This window comes from Callionymus lyra, chromosome 19 (genome assembly GCF_982586985.1).
Source record: "Callionymus lyra chromosome 19, fCalLyr1.hap1.1, whole genome shotgun sequence".
NCBI classification, from domain to species: Eukaryota; Metazoa; Chordata; class Actinopteri; order Syngnathiformes; family Callionymidae; genus Callionymus; species Callionymus lyra.
The window spans coordinates 10,782,141-10,807,805 of NC_141836.1; the positions used below are offsets into that span (position 1 = coordinate 10,782,141).

Consider the following 25,665-nt stretch of genomic DNA (forward strand, 5'->3'; position numbering starts at 1 on the left):
AAATTACTTACTTACTTAACTCGGATATTATGAGAAAAGAAGAAACATAATGTCACCCGTTAAAAAGCCATAAGTAAAGTAATGAAGCTGTTTTTTGTTCTTCTTCTCTACTGTTCAGTAAATGTTTGTGGTCATTCAGTTTCCATTCAAACAGATTTGTTGATGTGAGTTGTGTATATTTGTTTACATTCTGTTGTGTTTTAACGCAATGTGTTCGTCTGTGTTCCTCGCAGGCATCGACCGAGCTCAAACTCCCACAGCTCCAGGACGGCACGTCTGAGCGGGTAAGTCAATGTTCTAACATCATCTGTAGAAATTCCAACTGTTAAAATATTTCCCGATGCCCCGAAGGTTCCTCACTTTTCACGTCCGATGTGTCTATTAGAGCAGCCCGGAGTCAAACGGTCAAGCAGCACGGCGGCTAACTCACAAACTGATTAGTTCTGCCTTGTTGCCAGCAGAAGGCTGGCAACTGCTGGATACACACACACACACACACAGTGTCACACACACAACTCACAGACATGCACTGGTTGCCAAATGATGTCATGGGCTCAGTAGGATTTCACTTTTACTCTCAGAGGATCTTATTTCGGTCGTTTACCCTTCAAAAATGTACAGTTTTCTCCTGATCTTCAACAGGGATAGTTTTTAACCAAAACATACCTAAGAAAGATGTGATTTCTAACTGAATTCTGGCCTAATTGTTGTCGCGTGTCACACAAAATGAACGCTCTGGCGACTGCCGAACATCTTTAACTTATTAACAAAGGGATTATTTATAACCGTCCCTCTCGAAAAAGAAGCTTTCGAATTATGTTGTTGTTCTGTCACATTCCCACAGTCTTCTAATGCACAAACGAACGTTCCTCTCGTGGGTAAACAATAGAACATTGTTGTAATTGTTCAGAGGAGTGGAGAAATGAGGTGTTTGAAAATGACAGATTCTTCAGAGTCCTCTCTTCAGATTCTCATTCCTAAGGGAACGATCACATGACCAGGATGAGAATAACAGACAGAAATCACACACACACACACACACACACACAACTATTTATCTGTCCTGTTTGAAGTGGAAAAAAACGACTGCACGACCACTCATTAAATAGAGACAAACTGTCTTGTGAATATGTAGACGCCTCTAAGGCAAAACTAAATGAAACCTCCCCAAGAATCTCATGAAATGTTTGAAGCAAACAGTAAAAAAATAGTTAAAATACATTCATTAGCAGTTGAGGAAGCTAGTTGGCGCTGAATATCTTTAAAAAAAAAACGCGTTTGTGTTGTGAACGAACACGGCGAAAAAGTAGCACAAAACGCCAGCCGAAGTGTTTTCATTTCCATTAGCTCACCTATCAGCGCAGACCATAATAACCAGCGTCTGACGTGGTTCCCATGGCAACAGTGTGTGGAAGGAGTTCAGCAGTTAGACTCGCTCCTGCTTCATTTTTTTTTTTTTCTTCTCGCTTTTAAATGGTTTCCATCATCGACGTAGTTGGACTGGATTTGAATCTGAAAGCTCTTTTGTTGTTGGTTTGAAAAGACACACAAATACACACAATCCAGATTACTCACGTACACAGCGATTACTGGGGAGGGAAAAAAAGTGAAGTGGAGTTTTGCCCGATGAGAAAAATATTTTGACATAATCTTAGTTGGCAAAACCAAACCTGATGTAAAGTCTAGTTTTGTTACTAAAGAGTGAATAGAAACACAAAACAATTATACAGGAAAACTTCATCCGGTACTGTAAAATACATTTAAAAAAATAAAAAGGAACTAAATGAAGATGCAGATGGAACTCTCACCGGCAAACAAAAAAGTAAAGAAAGTTAAAAAAAAATCACATGAGTAACTAAAAGCGTTGACAGTGAGGTAACCAGCCCCAAAACACAAATCAATCCGAGAGAAAAAAGACGATAACAATTTGGGAAGAGACCATAGCTGGTCAGGAAAAAAAAACAAAAACACGGAAAAGGACAAACAAAATAAAACGATATAGTCCTGAAATTCTGTTTGTATCCATATGTTGGAGGTAAAAACCTTTTAGGTCATTTTACCCCTTTTGTTTTTCGGGCCTCCGGATCACCTTGACCCAGAGATAACGCATGTTTTTGAGGGATCCTTTGTGTTTTTTCCACAAAAACATTTGTTTTCGGGCCTTTTGGTCACCTTGACCCTGACATAACACGAGGGTAACAGATCTCCTGTTTAATGGGACAAGTACTTCAGGGTTTTGGAAGTTCAAAGGGTGTAAATATGATGTATTATGGCGTAGATTAGCAAATATATTAATGGGTGACTCAACATTTACCATGTAAATGTCAGATAAGGACTTTCCGTTTTCTCATACAACTCGTAAAAACTTTCCAAACTGCAATTTCAAACGTCGACTGAAGTGTATTTCATCTAAAATATCGCACTTGACCCAGTTCACCCAAACCATTCTTTTACATATTGAAAGGTGAAAATGTAATTGTGAAGTCAAAATGCTTTGCCTGTAAGGTAAACGTTAAGAACAATAAAAAAAACCTTGCAGGAATGAGTAAGTCCTTGTGGGCGCAAGTGTAGGAAGACGGCTCGCAGTGAATCCTTGAATCACAGAGACATTCCCACAGTTTGTTTCAATAAAATAGATGCGTTTGGCGTTCCGGCTTCTCTTTCATATGAACCTGCTGCAGTTTTTTAAGATCTGGCTCCGTTTCACAAGCACCTCTTTTATCACAAAATCTCTCCTCACGTCCCACGAAACCGGGAAATATTTTCCGGTTTGATCAGAAGAGAGCGTTCTTATTAAAGTGTGAGCAGCCAGAAAGTTACAAAAACTCTCATATGGTCTTGATCTCAACAGGTTTTATCAATTAAAGACTGCTGATAATTACTTAAAAACTTGTACTTCCATTGATAAGCGCTTAAGTATTGCATGCTTCAGAATACTTTAACTTGGAAAGTAACTTAAATAAGCCGTGGTCTTGAATTAATGTCTATTTATAAGATATTTTGCCATTTTCTTGGCGGATTCCAAAGCCTTGACTAGTTGACGAAAGCGCGACGTGTTGGTTTCCCATTTTTTCTAAGATAAAATGAAAAAAGAAAATCATTTTTTTAACTTTTAAGATATTGGCAGGAACTCTTATTCAATTTGGATAGATCTGAAAGCAAGAAAAGTCTGTTTTCATAAGAGACGGGTTTTTTTCTGGCTGTCATTTTGGTTTCATTTGTCAAGAAAAACTCTCATATTCCAACGTTTTTTTTTAGTTTTTTTTTTTAGGCATACCAGCAGAACACTGAGTCAAATAGCATCTCCATTGATTCAGATCAAACGTGTGTCTAGCATGAACCTACACTCCGGTTTGTAACGTCAATAACATCGTCGTGATGGAATTCTTGCTCCTCCATAGTACTGGGTGTTTTATTCCAACAATAAAAACCCAATGTTTGTGCAAGAAAGACTTATAGATCTTGATAAGAAGGAAAGTTACATTCTTGGCTTCCGAGTACAAAACTTTTCTTCGACCCTTTTTTTCCGTCACGTCCAAACTTATAGTCTTATAGCCTCCGGTGCTGGATGTTTCCCTCCTGTGCATACAGTGGGAGTCTTTACATGATGCACCCACACAGTGCAAGAAGTCAGGGACCCGTCAGGTGTATATAGTTTTGTAACCAGGTAGGAGGAACGAGATGATCCATCCCACGGCAGGAACATTATGGAGTGAGTGAAGGAGAAAAACAAGGAGTGAAGCAGACGAGCGTGAGATGTGTTATCTGACTAATGAACTCCTCTTATCAAGCAGCTGCGCTGAATGACAAGGAGGTGGTGGTGGGCGGGGGGGGGGGGCAGATGGAGGGAGTGACAGATAGATTGATAGACAGTCTTTTGTCCTTCGTGAAAAAAACGGCTCTTCAAAGCTTCGCCGGCCTGACAGTAGAACGCGCTGATGAAATAAAATGTTATTGAAAGTGACTCTCATGGAGCCGAGGGAGTGTCGCTACTGTTGAGCTGCTGGATATGGACCTGATGAGGAGAGCAAATCGTTTTGAGAGGCGGTTCTGCACCTGGAACTTAGTAAATAAAGTGGCAAGTTTGACATCCGGCGTCATATTTCTGTTGATCTTAGTCATGGATTTATTTAAAGTTGTATTGTTATAATTGGAAAAGGACCAATCTTGCGATACGATACATATCACGATACAGGTGCAACGATACGATATCTTGTGATACTAAGGACATATTTTGTAGTATTGCTGATTACTTAACTCAACTGGTGTTGCAGAATTTAAAGACAACATGACACCTGGCGAAGTCGTAACTGCTTTCATCTGTTTTAAAATCAATATGTTCAAACATCAGCTTTAAAAGGTGCTGCAGTCGACTGTATCCTCTCGTCCTCAGTCTTCTCCAGGTACAGACCCCTGCCACCTAGCGGCTGGAATTTTAAATGCAGCACGAAGATGAACACAAATGGCAAGAATATTTGCTTTTTTACTGTAGGGGCGTTAGAAAATATTCATATGGAAAAAATATCGCAATATTATTTTTCACAATATTGTATCAATATTCAACAGCACTGTATCAATACATTTCGGTCTTCAAAATCATATTTTATTCTTATAATTATTGTATTCTTTTTAAATAAAGTGTGTCTTAACACGATTTTCTTTTTTTAATTTACAATTACCATTAAATATTTGTTCATTTTGTTTTGCAATCCGGGGCCACTAGATGTCATCAGTCACCACATCTTCTTCAGCTATAAGAAACTGACTGAGGCTGAGAGGATACAGTCCACTTTGAATTGTGGACATCTTTTTGTTTCAAAACAGACGAAAGCAACGTTGGGTAAAAAGCTTCCTTTTAAAAGGCAGAAACCTCAAGCAGAACCAGACTGACGGTATGCCTCCTGTTTTGAGCGACGGGGAAACAAACAAAAGTATTTTAAATTGGATTAAGAGTGTAGTTTGTGGAGTTAAAAAAGAAATTGCAGTTATATATTAAGTTATGCTGGAGTTGAATCCATAAGAGTCATCAGCGCATGATAAACTGGGACGTGACTTGATACATGAACCATAAAAAATTCAAGATGTTAAGGAGGTGAACGGTGAAGCGAAGCGAACCAAGAAACCAAGAGAGGCGTAATAAAAAATGGATACTATGATATGTGTAAACATTGTGAGTTGGAGGTTATGGAGGTCCCCTCGGTTCCATAGAAAAATAACAGATGTGAAGATGATGCGGGATATTAATAAATCCGAGCTGGAAAAAAATATCTGTTTTCTCAAAACTATTAATTTTTGATGAGTAAAAGGCAAAAGAGGCAAATTTACATACGCTTCGGAGTGCGTCGTCTTATGTAACCTTGGTATGGAAGCAAATGTCTGCCCTCAGACTTCGAATATGAAATTCTAACACGTCATTTTCACAGTATTGAAACCCCTTTCTATGGAATAATGGAATTGTTCCACTTTAGAATAATATGTAAACAATATTCAGTGTAAACAATTAAAGGAAATACAATTTAAATGGAAAAAAACAAAAAATAAAATATATGAAAATTGGAGAGAAAATAGTGCTTGATTTTAGATGGTTCTTAAATTAATTGGTAGAAATCTATATTCAAAGTCTAATGGAACACATTTATTTCCATACTCCTTTTTTTTGTTACAACAAAATATTTACAATAATATAATCTTTTGAATTTAATCTTTTTTCTTTTTTTTTAACACATTGAATATTATTATATATAAGACATTAAATCTTTTTACATATTGAATGGTACACTAAATTTATTTCTACAAAAATTGACAATGGAAAAATGACTGAATAAAAAAAAGAAAAAAATCCATATTCAAAGTCTGATGGCACAAAATTATAAATACTAAATTAAGTTTTATACCGAATTACTTACAAACATGTTTACAATTGCATTTTTTTGGTGGTTTAAAAAAAATAATTACATTCACTTTTTTAATATTTATTTATTATTTCTTCTATATTTTGTATTTTGCACATTTAAATTTACACTGAAGTTTCTAGAAAAATACACACAAAAAATACTGCTTGAAATGAGAAGTCTGTTGATGCTGTAAAATGTAGTACTTATATTAGTACTGATACTGGCACACATTTACTTCAATACTACTCTCTACTAGGTGGTAGTTTAGGTAATTTTACATTAGGTTTTTTTTACATTTAATCTCTAATATTTCTTCTACATTGTGAATTTTATCAATTTAAATTTGCACTGAATTTGTTTTTAGAAAAATACACACCAGAAACTGTTTGAAATAAGAAGTCTGATGTTGATGCTGTAAAATTCTGTGTTATAAATAATAATCAAAGTCTTGACGGCACATATTTACCTCCATACGTTGGCATTGGCAAAAAAAAAAGTTAAAACTTGCAGTCGAAAACTTTACATTTCTTATCTTAAATTGACTATTTTGTTTCCATGATGCTGAATTAAACAGCATGTAGTTTTAGTGAAATATCCTCCTGAAGCGCCGTCTGTAAATTCACCAACCAAATGTTTTCTTGCAGCTAATCTAAGAAAAGGGAACTTTAAGTTAAGGATACAAACCGCAGCCTCTTGAAAAGCTGAAGGATTGTTGTTGATATAAAAGTGCCTCTCTCGGGATTGGAACCGTCTTTTGATGAACAGCCGAGCGGCTTCTCTCCGACACCGATTGATGTGATTAGCTTCTCTTTCTTCCAAATGAGTCCATTGATTCTGTCGCGCTCGACTGTGGCAGTTAAACAGCGGCAGCGTCACGGGGTTAATGTATCAGCCTCTACGGCGATGCTATGAATACTGCAGAGCCAAGTGTTAAGATTTAATTTTGTGTTTTCTTGCAGCAGTCACACGGTGTCCAGAGCTGAATCATTTATCGGGAGTAGATGCTCGATGCTGCTTCTCCGGTGCGTTATTGATGAGGATGATGTCAGCCGGGACACTTTAGCTTCTTGACGGGAACGTCGGACACCTGTGTCCTGCAGATGTGTTGTGTAACCCAAGACTCCTGAGAAAATGCATGTTTTAGCGCTTGTTCCAGGAGGGCCATCTTGTTTTTCTGGCCTCATCCAACTTGTTGTTCAGAGTGTTTCTAATTCATTCTAATCAGCCGACCTCAGAATCCACCATATTGAGTCCCGCCCACATCCCAGCAAACCGCTTTTCTAAACGTGTAGTATTTTAAAATTATAAAGGGAAAGCAATTTTTGTTATTTTGTGATGCAATGCTACGGAACTCAATCTCTGCTCTGGGATGTTGACATTTTTTTGTTTGGCCTTTGTTCCGTTTCCAATGAGTCATGAGCTGGAGAGTTGTCGGGAAAAGGCAGAACTCTAACAGAAGTGACTAATTGAGACCAAAGACACTGATTTTTTTTTTTGTTTTGTTTTCACCTTGAATCTTTGAACACATTTAATACAATCACTGAATTAATTTCCACAAACAAACAATACAAAATAACTGCTTGAAATGTATTTATTTATTTATTCTGTCTGATTTTGATGCTCAAAAAATGTAGTAGTTCTTTTTTCTTTAATGTTTCTAAGATGACCAGTGATGTCCTTTTCGGTTCTACAAACATGTGAAACATCTTAAAATAAATGGTAAGAACATTATGTGAAGAAGGAAAATATAGAAAAAATAGATCATTGTAAAAATCGAATTTGTCTTTTTTATAAAGAGTAAAAATGTGACAAATCAGGTTCGACTTTGTCTTTACATGAACATCTTACTCGATTTTTGTCAAGTATTTTTGTCTTTACATGAACATCTTACTCGATTTTTGTCAAGTATTTTTGTTTTTTTCATCAGTGAATTCACAAAACATGTTTTTTTTTAATCAAATACAAATGGGATTTTTCCTTTTTTTGTCCTGTTCTACTCTCAAATTAAAAAGCAAAACAGAATGAAGTTTAAGGGATTAATAATTCAGTCAATACAATAAGACGATTAGTAAAATTGCTTTCTATCATGTCAAATATTGAATCATTTTCTTTGGTGAATTTGTAGCACATTCATCTTAGTTTTGATCTATATATACCTCATGAAAATGATGAAACTTGTGTTTCATCATTTTTGTGTTTCATCGTGTGTCTTTATTTTCCATTTATTTTTTCTGACGCATCTAATTATTAATAAATATGTACACCTAAAACCATAACACTTCTAAAAGAAATGGTCCACAACTGCTTGGAATGAAGAACGATTGTAGTATAATTTTAATATTTTCGCTTATACTCACAACAGAGCTAGTCCTCCAGTATTGATGATACTTTCACAGAGATCCTCAAGAGCTCCAGTGCTTTCAGTGCCTTTTATCCCTTCATTACTTTTATGTTTTACCTCTGCTTTTACACCAACAAATTGGAGTGTTTGTGGATTTGGATGATCTTTTGGTGACTAAACGTCATGATCTTTCTGGTCTACGTTTTGTTCGAGGCTGAAGTTGTCGCACATGGAAGTGCATGAATGATGCAGTGAAGGAGGTGATATGAGTGGATGAGCGGCTCCTGTGTGCAGATTGAAGATGAACAGACTGGCACCTCCACCTCCCGGTACCAAGTGTGTGATGAATGCTGGACATTGACGGCGGCTCGGCCCTTCAAAGCAAATCATTTTGGCATCCAAATAATCTCTGGACGAAGAATTCTCTGGTGGACCATTAGGAATGCAATTGGATGATTTTTCAGTCAGGTGCTTGTTTTTTTTGTATGTCTGTAGCCATTGAGATTTAAACTTGGAACACTCTGTACTTCCAAAGCAACACATTCCGATTTAAATGTGTCCCAAACGAAAGATCCATATGCGACTCTAAGGGGGAACCATATGGTATGTTTTCTCCCTAAATCGCCTTTGGAATCAAATCAATATCAAGTGTTTAAATACTTATTTACGACCAACTCAAAAGGGGGAAATGATAAATATTCAGACAAATTGTTCTCCCTGAATTGAACCCCCGAATTTTCTCCTGTGTGACCTACTTTACCTGTGACGGTTACAGCTGGGTCATGACCAAAATGGGGGGATAAAAGATCGAGGTGGTTGAAATTGGATTTCTCAGATATGGGTCTCCGATAGGCTTAAGAGCTCTCTTATGCTCCTGAGATTTAAGGTAGCCTCGTTTATTTGCGCTGGCAGGCGCATTCCCGGAAAAAAGAAAAATACATTCTGGGACGGCATTGTTTGCTCGGACACCGAGGGATCCACGATGTTGCTGAAGATTAATATGGATTTGTTGACTGTACGAAAGCTCTCGTTCCATCTTTTGAGTTGCTTTGTGAATGTTGGTGTATGTAGAGTACAGTTCCAGTTTCGGACTATGAATGTTCAGATCCCGATCCTGCAACAATCCTTTTCTACGATGATCAGAGGGACGCAATTTTCAATTGCATTAACATTTCGTCATACTTTACTCTTTACAAATATTTTCTTAACAATCTAAACCCTATAGTTCATGCCGAAAAGTTCAAAAAACATTTAGAATGCAAAGACAAACTACTCAATTGTGGATTCAACAAAGAAGTTTGTTTAAATTCACATCCATATTCCTTATATTCATGGTTTCTCGTTTTAAGCATAAGTAGAAAAGTATCGGATCAGTATTGGATCGGTAGTGGGGAACTGCTAAAAAAAAACTTTCGGCTCAGGATAATTTGTACATCCCTTACGTTTCCCCAAAAATAAAAGAAAATATTGGTTAAAACTAGTTTGTTTCAAGACCCAAGAGCTTCAACTGAGCTCATTTGTTCACGCTTTTAATCCAAAAGAGGACATTTCAATTGAACCATTAGTGGACAGAAATAGAATATTGAGGTCTTTGAAGTACAGACAGGATTATTGTATGGATTAATTTATTGTCGGTTTGGCTCAACCTACAAGTCAGAACTTTTGTTGCTTTAATTTCAATCTTCATAGTCTTCAATATAATAGCTTTATTTTTCTTGTAAACATCCTGTGTAACTATATTTCTCTCTCTCTCTATATATAGCGAGAATTCTGACCCCCTCAAGTAGAAGAACTCACATTTCTCCGATCCTTAAAACTCTTCACTGGCTTCCAGTTTCTTTCAGGATCAACTTTAAAATTCTGGTTCTTACTTTCAGATCTATCTTACATCACTGATGTGATCCAGCCTTACACCCCAGCTCGGGCTCTGAGGTCTGTGGATCAGAATCTACTGATGGTTCCTCACACACACGGTTCAGGACCAGAGGAGAGAAATCCTGCCAGACTGTTGCTCCTAAGCTTTGGAACGATCTTCCTCTGTGTTTGATGATCTACTGACTCCTTTAAGAAACATCTTAAGACGTTTTTATTTGTTCAGGCTTTTCCTTGACTTTCTGGAACTCCTGTTGTGTTATCAGTTTTATCTTGATCTTTAAAGTATATACTTTATTGAGTGTTGTTTTGATTGTTTAAGCGCTTTGTGACCCTGGTCTAGAAAAGCGCTATACGAATAAAAATGACTTGCTTACTATAGAACAAATGTTGGACTCAAGAAATGTTAACATCCCTACGATATGAACTTTAGGTAAGTTAAAAATAAACTGCAAGCTCGCACTTATATGAGTTGAAACATGATACGTGATGAACCAAACGCTGGCATGTTTTAATATATCGTTAATTACTATTTCTATTTGTAATCCAATCTGTGAGAGACGGATGGGAGTGAAGGACGAGCAATGTAGAGGGAAGATACAATAGAAAAACACAGGAGGGAGGAATGTTGGAGCGATGGGAAATCCAATAGAGCGAAAGAGAGAATGTGTGCGCACTAGAGAAGGGTGTTCGTAACAAGGGAGGAGGAGGAGGAGGAGGAGGAGGCGGCAGTGGGAGGAGGGACAGGAGCAGTTGTACCACAAGAGAGTGTGCTGTTGTGGAGAGAGGAGAGTCGTTGCTGGAGGGATTATTGCCATGTATGCCGCCGTAGTTGCAGCTGAACGGACTTAAAAAGAGTGAGAGCGAGATGGTTCACCTGCTGGCAGAGCCTCGGAGAAGGACACCATGAGGAGAAGGTAGGAGTCAGAGGAGCCAGCGGAAAGATTCGGGGTCAATGAGGAGGACAAAGACGATTGTGGAGGAATATGAATAATGAGGAAGTGCAAAAGAGGAAGAGAGACAGAAAATGTTTTTTTGTTCTGATCGCCTTTTGTTCACGTTTAATTTAGTGAGTGTTTCTCTCAGTATATTATTTATTAACTTTTATAAAAGCTTCACTTTTTATTCATATAATTTGTTGTTTTATTTTAAATTATTAATAGTTGTGGTTCGATACAGATTCCTTGTTTTCGCCGTTCAGCCTCTGGCTCCGGAGTGAGACTGAGCAGCAGTGATTTGATATTTCTGCGATAAAACCTCTCGATATTGTGACCTTAACTGACCCGCACTTTTGGAAGATGCTCCCCTTTGTCATCGGGAAATGTAAAGATATCTGATTTCTTTTTAAGGTGTCAAAGTACAACAATTGATTCATGTTGGCTTGGAAATCTATCATGCCTTGCAGACATCTAAAAAACAAAAAACGAATAAGAAGCAGTTTATTTTTTGTTAAATACATTTTTTTGTACGTTGAATAAAAAAAATGGAACGTGCTCTATTGATTTGCCAAGTAAATATCGCTTCTAAAACTACCCTTTATGTGCTGGAGAGAGGCCAGTTCACCGAGGAACCAGGTGGTGAATAATGTTTCCAGACTGATTTTTGCACGTCAAGGGATCCCTAACTCAGAGCTGGTCCCTGTGGACTTTAAGATTGAAGTTTGCCGTTGGAGTTTGCCAACTTTATTATTCTAGAGAATTTAGAATCATTCGAGTTCAGGCTTCTACCTGTTTCATAAACCTTCAATACTGTCTTTAGATTTTTTTTTTTTCACTAAAATGACATTTATTAAAAGCAGTCTCGAATGAGGATTTGAGACGTGAGGTTTGATCAGATGTCGGGTCCGACCCTTGCTTCCCTACCAGCCGACAACCTTCTCAAAAGTTGAATCGCTCAATTCTAGCCTCGTCTCGTCCGCGCCAGTGATCCTGGTTTTTGGTCTTTAATCAATGCCCAAGGTTGAAAGATTTAAACTTTTTTTTTTTTCCACTCCAGCTTCTCTGGTTTTCCGGCTCTCACACCAGATCAATACTTAACCTTGCAGCAGTTCTTATGTTGTGTCATGAGAATTCTGACTTTTTCTTGGCAAACTTGCTCAGGCTTGTATGATGGTGATAAAGGATGATTGAATCGTCGGCTAACTTCGCACTGACGCGTGACTTTCTTGTTCGCTGTGAGAAATCCTTTTGAAGAGTCTGAGCTTTGATGAGGCAAAAAAAACACTATTTCAACTCGCATCATAGAGAATGTGTACACGAAGTCGCAACTGGAAAAAAAAAGCTGAAGAATTGCATCCTGGGTAATAATGGACAGCAATTGATCTGGTCATCAGTCAGGCTGTCTGAGTCCATAAAGGTCAAAAGATGTCAAATATCTCTGACTCGGGGGGTTTATTGTCAATGTCAGTGTCAATCTCGGCACAAGTCGCAGGCGGTACAAGCAGATGCTGATCTTCTCAGAAACAAAACAATATATTCCTGAATGATCTTCATAAAACACACTTTGATTTGAATATGGTTTGATATTTTAGAGGATGAAGTGTTGGTTAAAAAAGAGGGAGGTAGAATATGTGAGTGAAGGAAGTTAAGAGAAGCGTACAATTGCTTTGAATGAAGGTGCCGAAGATTGATAATGTATTTGGCATCCAGTGTTCTTGTGACAGAGAAAATGGAAGAGCAGGTGCAATGGTCGGGAAAAAAAAGGGAGTGAAATGTGTGACAGAGATGAGACGGAAAGAAAATGTTTTGATATAAATGAGAGGCGAGAGATGGCCGTATATACTGTACAGTTGATGGAGGAAGTAGTTATATATATTTATAGAACCAGTTGTAACCTATAACGTTGCTAGTGTTTAAGATAAGTTCAGAATCAAAGAACTTGTATTGCCAGTGTTGTGGTGAAATGCACACCTTTAGTGCCCGGAGTAAACCCAAACAAACTCCACACATAAAGGTCACAAGTTGCCTCAACCCCAAACCAGGAACGTTCCACCCCATGACAAACACAAAAATAATTTAGAGGAATATTGAAAATATCAAAATCATTTTTCAAGGTAAATGTAAACCAATGTTAATGATTTTTGACAACCCGTATTTCGGTAACATGCTCGCATATTAAAGTGATAAATGTGCCAAATGCAACGATAATTCCAACAAGAAGGTCTGTGCACAAGTTCTTTGAACGTTTATTGGGTTAGAGAGTGAGTCGAGAAGTGATTTCCTCATATTTAGGGGAGTGTCAGAAAGAGGGGAAAGACCAGCAGGCTGCTCATTTGTTCTAAACTAGCTGGAAACACCTGGATATATTGCACTGTACGATCAAACATAGGGTTAAACTTAACCTTGGAGAAATTGTCACGAAACACTGACTCATTTCAGTTCTTCTGATTACAATAAAATCCAAATAAACTAAAGATGAATTGTAGCAGTGAAAGGGTTTTACCAGCAAGCATGATGAAATCATCCTGAAGGGGCTATAAAGTTTCCTCCTTGAAGGGATTCCAGTCAGTGGTCAAGATGACTAAGCATTTGCTATGACAGTAAAAACTGCAGACCCGTTTATCGATAACGAAAGGTAAGCGCATCCATATTGATCAGTAGGGTCAAAATAAATGGATACATTTATGGCTCTGACATCTTATATACAGCCCTGACCACAATCACCGTTACCACGGCAACCCCCGTTCTCTTGTGTTGTATTGAACCGGCGAGTTGGCTGTAAGAAAAGCGTTCACCTCTGGCCTCTCACCCCCTTACACCACGACCCTTTGACCCCACCCCCAGGGTTCTTTTTGGGTTTTTTTTTTTTTTTAAACGGATCTCCTGCTGTAGCTGAATTCGCCGGCGCTGATGAATATGGAGGAGAGCTTCCCTCATTATCGCCGCGTCGCTTTATTGACACTCGCCACATTTCATACGGAGGCCGCCGTCGGCCAGCTGCATCCAAGGCGAAGCCCGCCCACAGCTCATGCATATGAATGAGCGCCTGTGACGGGACGGGGAGAACAGGGAGGACGAGGGCACGCGGTGGTGACGGGTGACAGAACGTACGATCCCGCGGGGAGGTGGGAGTTCCTCCGTCGCGGTTCAGGAGAGCATGATTTCACATGTGCTCGCGAGTAATGTATTCCGATAACGCCGAGGATGCACGGTTTGACCTTGTTCTGTTGAACACTGGCATGAATGGAAGTAGTTAACGAGAAGCCGCCGGGTTTATTGATCGGCTCGAGCTTCACACCTGGAACAAATGAAGCTATTACAATCAATACGGTGCGACGGGAGTTAATATTCAAACTGCTAGATGTAATTTGGTTTTGACTATTGAGCAACCCGTAATTAAACGCTCTGTCCAGCTGGTTCACGATCACACCCACAAGCTGTGTCGCATCTTGTTCAACATCAAAATAGTTTGAATAGCACTGAAACGGCACATACCTCCCCCTAAAAGCTAATTTCAAAAACATAGAAACAGTCAAAAAATACAAATACTAAGAACCCAAACTTACAGACATATATGTTTTTAAAATAAAACATTAAGTATTAATGAAATAAAAAGTAAGGCCAGCATTTTTCAAACGTCTTTACATTCATTTAATTCAAACGCAAACCAAACTACCTGTGCAAACCAAAATCCCATCACTTCTTAAAGAACCTCATCACAGCACCGATTTTTTTTGGAGTTTTTCTGTTGAAAAACAAGTATACAAAGGGGAGCCAGACTGTAGTGATCAGGTAAAAATGAAGCTGTATCTGGTGATATTGGACATAATCTTTCAGGGACTGGAGGACTCTATTTTGAAATATGTGTCTCATAATCCCAAAGATGAAAGAGGACTTGTGACAAGAAAGGCTGTTTTCATATTTTAGGGAATTTTAGAAGATTGGATCTGATTTATTTTTGAGAGGTTCTTAATCTCTTAAGTGAAGTAGCCGCGTGATCAACATATTAATAAACCTCTAACAAATATGTAACTTAAGAGAATTTGGTTTCCATTTAATCTAATCTTTAGCCCGGGGTCGGCGCAGGACAGAACTCACGTGGAGTCGAACGGAAATCAACATCTGGACTCGTCTGCTTTAGCGCAGATGTGAGCTCCATCATCTAAACCCAATAAAAGAGTTTGGCCCCACATCTGCCTGAGCTGGATCTCCCGGCGTGTCCTCTTGGACAGGATTCAAAATCAACATATAAGGGTTCTGATGGAAACTTCCTCTCGGACACGCAGAGGATCCTCAGTTGTCCAAATAATGTTGCAGGTTCTCTGCGTGATAGGGAAGAACTCTGCACCTGAACATCATAAAAGCACTAAATCTGTTGAAACGGTTCGATGTTACATTCCTCGAGTCTTTGTTCAACGCTACGTCATGATCAGTTTGTAAAAGGAATAAAGCTAATAACACAAAAGAGCCCTTTGAGTTAGTAAAGGTTAAATATGTCTCATTACATCTTTTTACTTCATATGTCCATCTTTTTTTTTGGTTCCAAAACATTTTTTTTAAAACCTTCAATGCAACTTCATACTTTTTTTAATCTTTTTTTCGACTATAAAAGAAAATTCTGAAGCAAAATCTTTCATTTTGTGCTAATGTGTGGTTACATCACACTTTGCTCATTGTTATTTGTTACAACTAAATGTTATTATTGTTATTATTATTATGAGGTGTGTTTTTTGACACAAACTTTATTATTTATACTTGAAAATAAACACATTTCCTATTTTTCTTTAATAATTTTGTAGCTTAAATATATTGTCACGTTAATGGCATTTCAATTTAACTTTAATCAATCTTTTTTTCCTCAAATAAATCCATATTATTATAATTTCTTGTTCCTATTTTTGCTTCTGGCTCTGAGAAGTGAGTGCCCCTCGCAGCTGTCACAGTTGGTTCTGTAATGTGGCACCTTTTGAATAATGAAAAAAAAAAAAAAAAAACATGTCGGGTTTATCAAGACAAACCACTTGTAAAATGAACCTGTCAGCTCAGCGGACTTTGCCCTCTTTTCAGGGGTACAAATGGCAGCCCTCCACTCCACATTCGTCCGACAGAAACCTGAGGCAGACATTGATCGTGACAGCTGCACAATTACCGCAGCCTCATTACAAACCACCGCTGAAACCGCAGCCATGTTTAATATTTTCACTCTTCCATGCTCGGATAACACAATGACAGGAGGAGCGAGAAAATATGATTTCCTTCCTTGGCGATTAGGTTGACTTAGAAGGCTAATGAATTCAGTTCAATTTAATTTAAAGTGTCAAATTATGAGGGAGACTTCTCTCAAGTCACTTTATAGTTTAAATAACACTTTAGAAGAGAAAAGGAAAACAGTTCCCTTGCGAATTAAGGGGCTAGAAAAACTTAACAGGCAGAATCCTCAAGCAGAACCAGACTCGGTTTAAATGTCCATCTGATGTAACATGGAAAATTAATTCACTTCACCTAACGTCAAGTACAGTATATTTGTTATAATAACTATTAATTGAAGACATTTTTAGAAGGTACTTTTAATTGTGGTTGATTTAATCGGTTTGATTTGTCACATTTGTATCACAAACAAATCCAAACAAATAATTTCTCTGAGGTCGACTTTTCCTCAGAATGCATTATGTTCTCATGAATGTATGTCAAACATGGTGATACAAAAAGCTAAAAAGAATCGGTAGAATCTGATATAAAAGGTAGTGATGGGCCGATGAAGCTTCATGAAGCAGTCTCATATTTTCCCAAGGACAGTAGGGGGCGCCCTCAGCTTAGAGAAAATGTGAGGGTTGCAATAGAATAGAATATAGAGATAAGAGTGACATCTAGTGGAATCGGAAAATAAGGACAGTGCTTCATGAATCTTGACTAATAAAAGGCAGCAATAAATGCATAATACGGACTTGGTAGCAATATTCAGATTGAAATAACGTATGGGATTAGTGTGAATGACTAAGATGGTATTTAAATTGTAGCTGAAGTAAAATGTTTCTACTTTGAACCGGACCAAAATGAACGTGTTCTTCTACACTCGATGAGACCACTTAAAGATGAGTGCTTTATCAAACACTCAGAGGGCAGAAAGCCACTCTTGTTGTCATTACAGCCGCATTAGCATCGCACACCTCGAGCTTGAACGCGCACAATTAGAGGCTTCTGAGACCTGGACCCACATTAACCATCCTAAGGTGTGAACGGAAGAAACCTCTTGACAAGACGCTACGGTGTCAAATTAGTTTCACACATACTAACGGCTATAATGTGGATGCTGTGACATGAAGATAAAACATCTTCTACTTGTTTATAATCCAAATCCATCGTTATCTGATCAGATTTTTAATTAAAAAAATGTTGTTCTTTCATAGAGGTTGAGACTCCGCTGACAAGAAGCAGTCAATAGGCGGACCTTTTGGAAGGAAAGGTCAGGGGGTCGGGAGGCCATGGCGGACCGACTCCTCCTCTTCCTGGTCGTCTCCGTGGCGATCGCCGACTCTCAGTTCCTGTCGGGTCAGCGCCTGAAGACCCGCATCCAGAGGGACCGGCGCAACATCCGTCCAAACATCATCCTGGTGTTGACCGATGACCAGGACCTGGAGCTGGGTGAGAAAACCACGTGACTCTTTAGACCACTTAGACTAATTAATGCTGGAGAACATTGCAGTGTTTGAAATAAGATGAAAGTTATGTTTGATGAAGTAGAACAAACAGGATAATTTGAGCTTCAAAAAATTAAATATTAAAATCAGACTCATACCTTCTTTAATTGAAGATATATTTTGTTTCTACATCCTTAAGTAGTGTAACGCAATCATTTGTTTAATGTTAAGAACTCTAAATAAGCAAACTTAGATTGGATTTAAAATCACAAATTTTCATTCCTGGAATTGTATAATTCATTAATTGTTTGATCGTACAGTGTAATATCCAGGTGTTTCCAGCTAGTTTAGAACAAATGAGCAGCCTGCTGGTCTTTCCACTCTTTCTGACACTCCCCTAAATATAAAGAAATCACTTCCCGACTCACTCTCTAACCCAATAAACATTCTACAACTTGTGCATAGTCCTTCTCAGCTACATTTAAAGAGTTTTTATAGAAAAGGGAAGATAAAAAATGTTAAATAAAGACAATAAAGCTATAAAACGGGGGGGATGTATAAAAGAAAAGACAAAAAAATACAGTTATACAAGTTTAAGGGTATTCAAAATGTACTTTCAACTTTAGTCAGTCACAGGTTCCAAAATGATTCAGAATAAAGGAAGATAAATAGAGAAATATTAGATTTGGAATCATTTCTTGTTACGTAATCATTGAAATAATCTTCAGATTTACATCTGATTAATAAAACGATAAAAACAATGGTTAAAAAACAATAATAAAATGAATAAAACGCGAAAAAAAACAGTTATGAAAACAAAATAAATAATACTAAGGAACAGTAACAACAAGTGCAAACACTACAAAAGTATAAAAATGCAGGGATAAGATTCCTAATTAAACTTTCTGTTGGTTGGAGACAGAAACATGTTTCTTCATTCACCTGCTGTTCCTCCTTGACTTTTGACAACATGTCAGAGTAGAAAGCAGCTGTCAGAGATGACATTTCCGCTGACCTTCTCTCGCATCGACGTGATCTGAACGAGCTGTTGAATCAATTTGGCGTCTGCGAGAGTATTGCACGTGCGTGAACAGATTCCTCGATTCCTCCACTGCAGGCTCAATGCAGGCCATGAACAAGACCCGGCGCATCATGGAGGAGGGTGGGACGTCGTTCTCCAACGCCTTCGTGACGACGCCCATGTGCTGCCCGTCGCGCTCCAGCATGCTCACCGGGAAGTAAGTGAGGCCCTCCGTCTTTTGTGCGCGGCGACGTACAACATGTAAACACAGCTGTAATGTTGCTCTGGAGGCTTCCATGCTGAGTTCTTTTTCCCTTTGGTGTTCAACATCCCGCTGCTAGCGCCGCGTAACACGAACCAGAGAGACGCACTGCTGTGACTGCAGTCACTCAAGTCACGCCTGTTTAGCCAACATGAGCTGGAAAAATTTCCCTCTAGGCTCAGATACGTTTTCCTGAAAAACTCTTTTACTGCACTATGTGTCAAACTCAAGTGTGCATCGGCAAGAATCTGGTGATTCAGGGGCAACTATGAGATATATCATGATACTGTAGTAACAAGGATATATGTGTAGTATTGTCGAGTACTTGACTCAGGTGTTACAGAATTTACAGACCACATGACTCTTGACAAAGTAGTAACTGCTTTCATTTTTTAAACCAAAATATGACCAAGACGTCAGTTTTTGAATCGGCTTGAGTCGACTGTATCCTCTCGTCCTCAGTCTCCACCTAAATATGTCTATACATCAGCTTAAAAAGCTACTGGAGTCGACTGTATCCTCTCGTCCTCAGTCTCCACCTAAATATGTCTATACATCAGCTTAAAAAGCTGCTGGAGTCGACTGTATCCTCTCGTCTTCAGTCTCCCCCAAATATGTCCAAACATCAGCTTTAAAAGCTCCTGAAGTCGACTGTATCCTCTTGTCCTCAGTCTCCACCATATTATGTCAAAACATTAACTTTAAAAGCAGCTGGAGTCGACTGTATCCTCTCGTCTTCAGTCTCCACCAAAATATGTCCAAACATCAGCTTTAAAAGCTCCTGAAGTCGACTGTATCCTCTCGCCCTCAGTCTCCACCAAATTATGTCAAAACATTAACTTTAAAAGCTGCTGGAGTCGACTGTATCCTCTCGTCCTCAGTCTCCACCAAATTATGTCAAAACATTAACTTTAAAAGCTGCTGGAGTCGACTGTATCCTCTCGTCCTCAGTCTCCACCAAATTATGTCAAAACATTAACTTTAAAAGCTGCTGGAGTCGACTGTATCCTCTCGTCCTCAGTCCCCACCAAATTATGTCAAAACATTAACTTTAAAAGCAGCTGGAGTCGACTTTATCCTCTCGTCCTCAGTCTCCACCAAAATATGTCAAAACATCAGCTTTAAAAGCTGCTGGAGTCGACTGTATCCTCTCGTCCTTAGTCAACGCTAGGATCTCTCAGGATTGTATTGTTCCTTTAGCTGAAAAGGACGGCTTGACTGCTGCCATCTATAGACCGGAAGTTTAATTACATACATTTAAATTAACAAAGAAATTGAATATTTGCATGTTAATATTTCGAATCATTTTATTTTACACACACTTCATTGAAATATAAAACCGAAAATAACTAAACATAATGAATAAAATGTGATTTAAAAGCTTCCAAAAAGATTTAAAATCCATACAGTTTTTCAATATCAATACATAAAATAAATAAAAGACAAAAACGCAATTTATTGGTCAATTGATATTTTCAATACACCATTACTTTTTGATATTTAAGTAACGAATGATCATTATATATACAGAGAGTAAAACTACAAGATAAAATCACAATCGGGCTCATACATCAGATGGACATTCTAAGTGCGATCCCTCCAGATCTCCATGATGTTCAAAATAAAAACTCCTCTTCCCAGGTACGTTCACAACCACAACACCTACACCAACAACGAGAACTGCTCCTCCATGTCGTGGCAGCGGCAGCACGAGCCTCGGAGCTTCGGCGTCTACCTGAACAACACCGGCTACAGGACGGGTACGTGAAGAAAAAATATCTCGACGAAAATACATGTTCTGACGGCGTCTTTCTCGCTCACCAGCGTTCTTCGGGAAGTATCTGAACGAGTACAACGGCTCCTACGTTCCTCCGGGATGGAGGGAGTGGCTCGGTTTGGTGAAGAACAGCCGCTTCTACAACTACACTCTGAGTCGGAATGGAGTCCGAGAGAAGCACGGAGCGCAGTATCCACAGGTGCGACTTCACACCTGACATCATTACGTACGAACTGCACCAGCAGGTGGCGATTGGGTTATTTTGGTCGGGTAGCAAGTTGGAGAGGTATGAGTGTGAGGGGTCCTTAACACATGCTCACCAGGAGCCTCATGTAATAAGTGGTGAACAAATGTAATTCTGCAAAGTTCAGGTGTTTTTACTCTTGTATCTCCTGCTGAGAGCGGCTTCTAGTGGTCACGTTGAGAACTGCACTAGAAACACATTGACGTATAACATTGACTTTTTTTTTTGTTTGTTTTTAATTGTGTGGATATCAAAGTATATACAGACTTTTAAATATATTTTTAATTCCCAACACTGAGGATCCTTGTTAACTATGAGAACATCATCTTTTATACTTCCTGTTTTTAATCAGTTATTTCAAAATTCAAAAAATAGGTGCAGGAATTCTAGGGTGAATTCTACTGGCCTCAATTATTATTGCCGGGTTGTTAAAGCAGTAAATAAATATTAACGTTACGCAAAATTGCTCATAATAATAAGTTATAAATGCAGTGATTCTCACAGGTATTTAGCCATGGATAATAAAAGAAGATTGTCAGCATTAATAACAAGATTTCGCTAAGATGTTAGTCTTAGTTTATGTTTACTAATTTATCTATATCACTATTTTTAATTATCATTATTTTATTTTAATTTTCTATTGTACAGTATTTAGTATGTGTACTTTATGTCTTAATTTGATGTGTTTGTGTCGTTAATCTTTATTATTATTTTTCAATTGCTGCCACAACCTAAATTTATGATAAATAATTATTGTATCTATTATATACAGTAAATGGTGTAATATTTTGTTTAATTATTCTGGAGAAAAAAATCTGTTAATTCACAAAGCAAAGCACACTTAAATTCTATGGCTTCCCTGTGCCTTGTTTTGTGCTTTGAGCTTTCGAACTTTTTGCGTCTTCCACTTCTGAAGAACTTAGTTTCCATTCGTGTAGACGAGGTTTGAAGGAAATGCAAATAAAAACAAGAAGTTTGTGTTTCTTCCAGGACTACCTAACTGATCTGATCACAGCTGAGTCCATTCGTTATTTCCGCTACTCCAAGCGAGTTTATCCTCACCGGCCCGTCGCCATGGTCCTGAGTCACGCCGCACCGCACGGACCTGAAGACTCGGCGCCGCAATACAGCACCGCCTTCCCCAATGCATCGCAGCACATGTAAGTTGTTACCATCGTAGCCACACACACACACACACACACACACACACACACACACACACACACTGGGAGGATTGTGTGTCGTAGCTGTTGTGTCTGGATTTAGCCTGCAGCACAAATTATAACTGCTCTATTGTTCACTTGGATTAAAGTGAGTCTCTGAGCCGATGGATGTGTGCGCTTGTGTGTCTCTTTTAATTTATGGAAAGTCAGTTTTTTTTGTTTTTTTTCCCAGTAAAATCAGGAATTATCCGCAAAGCCAAATCTATCTGCATCCTGGCGCTTTTTATGGTGGAGCTTAGGCTGCTTTAGGGGTCAAAGGTCAGAGGATGATTACAGTTCAGTGGGTTCGTCCTGTGGATTCCAAAAATGTTCACCAAAAAAAATAAATAAACCCCACTTTCATTTTAGTCTTTAATACCGACCGAAGGCAATTTAATCACATATTATTACGCATTTGTTTCTCTGGATAAAGAAAAATGTATATATACCAGTTTATTTCCTAACGTTCATCTACATTATAACGTTGTTTTTTTAAATTAAGATATATATTTATATAGAGATAGATAGATAGATAGATAGATAGATAGATAGATGGATAGTTTTGCTCTCAGTCTTGTGGCTAAGAGGTTGCAGGTTCAATCCCGGCTTGTGGTATAGTTGTGTAGTTATGTACACTTAACCCTTGTTGTTGAGATGAGTGAGCTGGCACACGGCCATCAGTGTGTGATTGTGTGCGTGTGCATGGGTGATAAAACAGGCACTATATAAGTCATAAAGATTTAGCACCTTGTTATCTTTCAATATGGAGTCGAGCTAAGAACTGCTTTAATTTTTACTTTTCTTCTCATTCTTTACTCTTTTTTTTCTTTATTTTAACAATCTTCCCGTTTTTTGGATTTCTACACTCGTTCTTCCTTCACTTCTAGGTAGTTTTTTTTTGTTATCCTTATATCTTTTTAAAAATATATAGATCTCTTAATCTTAAAATTACCTCAGAAATTAAATAAAAACAAGATTCAAAACACACACATGGTTAAAGTAAGATATAAAATAATAAATACATTAAATTTAAATACATAAAAATCAACGACCTCACCTATAGTTAAACAACTGTTTAAATCAAATTCTATGTGTTTTCCACTTTCCAGTATTTTACAACGTTTTTATATCTTCAAAAATCTGTGTACAAAAGTGACAAAAACCTTCTTTTTTTTTCTTCCCCAAAACCAAGTGACCCACAAATGTTATTCCTTAACGTCAATGCAGGATTCTGCTTTGGACAAAGATATGTTCAGTAATATTTTGATCTTTCCTAAGGTCACAAAGCCAGACTGTATTCAGTATAATAACTTTTTTTAAATAAATAAAAAAAAAGATCTTTAAACACAACAAAAAGTGAAATATTGACCCCTTATGTTGATTGCATTGTACGCAAGTGTCTGGAGTTATTGGGATTAAAGTAATTTTCCTGATCTTTCTTTATGTGGATCATGGTTTAATTTACCGATAATTCCGCCTCATTAATTTATTTCTCTACCTCTCATGAAGGCTTGATTTCCTCCTGAGACCTTGTCTGATGCTCATCATCCCTTTTCTTTCGTGGAAATGTTGACATTTTCTTCAGAGTTCAACCTCTGATATTCAGTCGCTCTCACTTTGAATCACCATATTTTAAGCTGCATTTGACCTTCAATTTTCTTTAAAAAAAATAACAAAAAAAAAGGTTAAAAAGTCAGCGCTGGTATCTTCATGACTATAGTCCATTAACAGCCCGGTGTGAGACAGATGTTTTCCAACTGTCCGGTTGTCGGGAAGCAGTGGGTCCAAAACCCGAGACGAGGGCGTCGCGGTTTCTCTTGTCTTGGGCGAGAGAATGGATGTATCTGGCGAGGGAGGGAGGGCTGACGAGACTCATTCATTATCCAGACAAAACACACCGACGTCTGCTGTGAACACAGAGGGGAAGTGTGTGTGTTGAAATGTGTAATTAATGCACATCTGTTGTCTTCGTGCATGTGTTTTGTCTCGTTCTGTTCGGGCTCGAACAACGATTCTATCTAGACTTACTTAAATATAATCTGGATGTGTTTCCACCTTTTAATATAACATAAAATTGTGTTTTCTCCTCTGCAGCACCCCCAGTTATAACTACGCTCCCAACCCAGACAAGCACTGGATCATGAGGTACACCGGCGCCATGAAGCCCATCCACATGGAGTTCACCAACGTGCTGCAGAGGAAGCGGCTGCAGACGCTCCTGTCGGTGGACGACAGCATGGAGAAGGTCGGTGTTTCCTTAGCAACTCGTTTTATTACGCGCCGGAGCCGTGTCAGCGTCCTGATGGAGGAGAATATGAAGCCGACGCAAGTAGAAAGAACAGTGGTTGCTATTGTGACATCTTGCTAGAAGGAATACATCAATATATATATTGACATTTTTTCACTTACTATATTGGAACTGTGTCCATTTTTTTGTTGGGACTTTTTTGCTTATAATACCATTTTATTTTATCATAGACCTTTTTTTTTATATTTAATTAAGTGTGTATGAAATAAAATTATTCTACCGGTATTTAGTTTTAAATATCTAATAAAATAAAAATAAAGTATTTTCATAGTTCATTTTGGTGTTTAAAGTTAAACTTCAGGCCGATAGATGGAGGCATTCAAATCAGGAATCAGTCAAATCTTGCGATGACTGAGGACGAGGGGATACATCCTGCTTTTAAAGCTGATGTTAGAACTGAAATTCAAAACATTGAAGTCCAATTACTCAATCCAAAAGAGAGTGGTACAATCACAGGCTCAGTGTCCCCTCATATTGTAACGGAAATGATACAAGTGTATTGAAAAAAATCAAATCGTATCATGTCATGCGATTAGTGCATCGCTACAGCCCTAAATTGTGCTTTGAAAAGTTTACTAAAAATGTAAAAGTTCAATAAAAAAGGCCTGTGGGCATCAAAGCATACATTAATATCACAATCAGACTCAGACTTCCCGTTACTCAAAGTTAGGTAAATATACATTTTGTTTAGCCAGTGATCCAGGCGGCTTTTGGATTTCCCCCCCTTTGTTCGATTGAGTTTGACACCCCTGCTCCAAAACATTGTGAAAGAAATAAGGATTATTTTGCTACATACATACAAATGAAGGAGTAAGTGGATGTGACCCTAGAAGACAAAATCTTCATGTGGTTTTGTGTTTGTTTTTTTTAGGCAACTTTCTCTCACAAATATAGATCCAGTTATCATGACATCATGTAGCAGCAGCGGTTTTCATGCTCCGTGTGCACGCTTGGCAGGTTTTAACTGCCACAATATTTCTGTCGGAACAGAAGCAGCGCTGTGTCCGGATGTGTTTTCACACTCTTTCCTCTATTAATTAGGGAAGTGTTTCACTGCAGGGGGAGCCGTGAGCTGCACGGGGTCAGGAAGGGGTCTCTAGTAATAAGACATTCAACTCAAAATTGGACTCAAAAGAAGAAACATTAATCATCTTTCATTTTAAAATGT

At 38.2% G+C, this 25,665-nt stretch overlaps 1 protein-coding gene across 7 annotated transcripts in view; it reads left to right on the top strand.

Moving 5' to 3' along the window:
• sulf2b (sulfatase 2b) overlaps nucleotides 1-25,665 on the top strand; it is an 88,297-nt gene that overhangs the window by 48,276 nt on the left and 14,356 nt on the right. For 6 of the 7 annotated variants that reach the window (XM_087781251.1, XM_087781249.1, XM_087781253.1 and 3 more), the window contains exons 2-8: nucleotides 234-284; nucleotides 17,453-17,687; nucleotides 18,801-18,921; nucleotides 20,608-20,726; nucleotides 20,791-20,942; nucleotides 21,978-22,147; nucleotides 24,284-24,434. In XM_087781251.1, the coding sequence (XP_087637377.1) occupies nucleotides 17,528-17,687; nucleotides 18,801-18,921; nucleotides 20,608-20,726; nucleotides 20,791-20,942; nucleotides 21,978-22,147; nucleotides 24,284-24,434 (873 nt within the window). In that variant the 5' untranslated portion in view covers nucleotides 234-284; nucleotides 17,453-17,527. Of the gene's footprint in view, nucleotides 1-233; nucleotides 285-10,871; nucleotides 11,025-17,452; nucleotides 17,688-18,800; nucleotides 18,922-20,607; nucleotides 20,727-20,790; nucleotides 20,943-21,977; nucleotides 22,148-24,283; nucleotides 24,435-25,665 lie in introns of those variants that run through there. The other variant, XM_087781252.1, reaches the window with a different exon arrangement.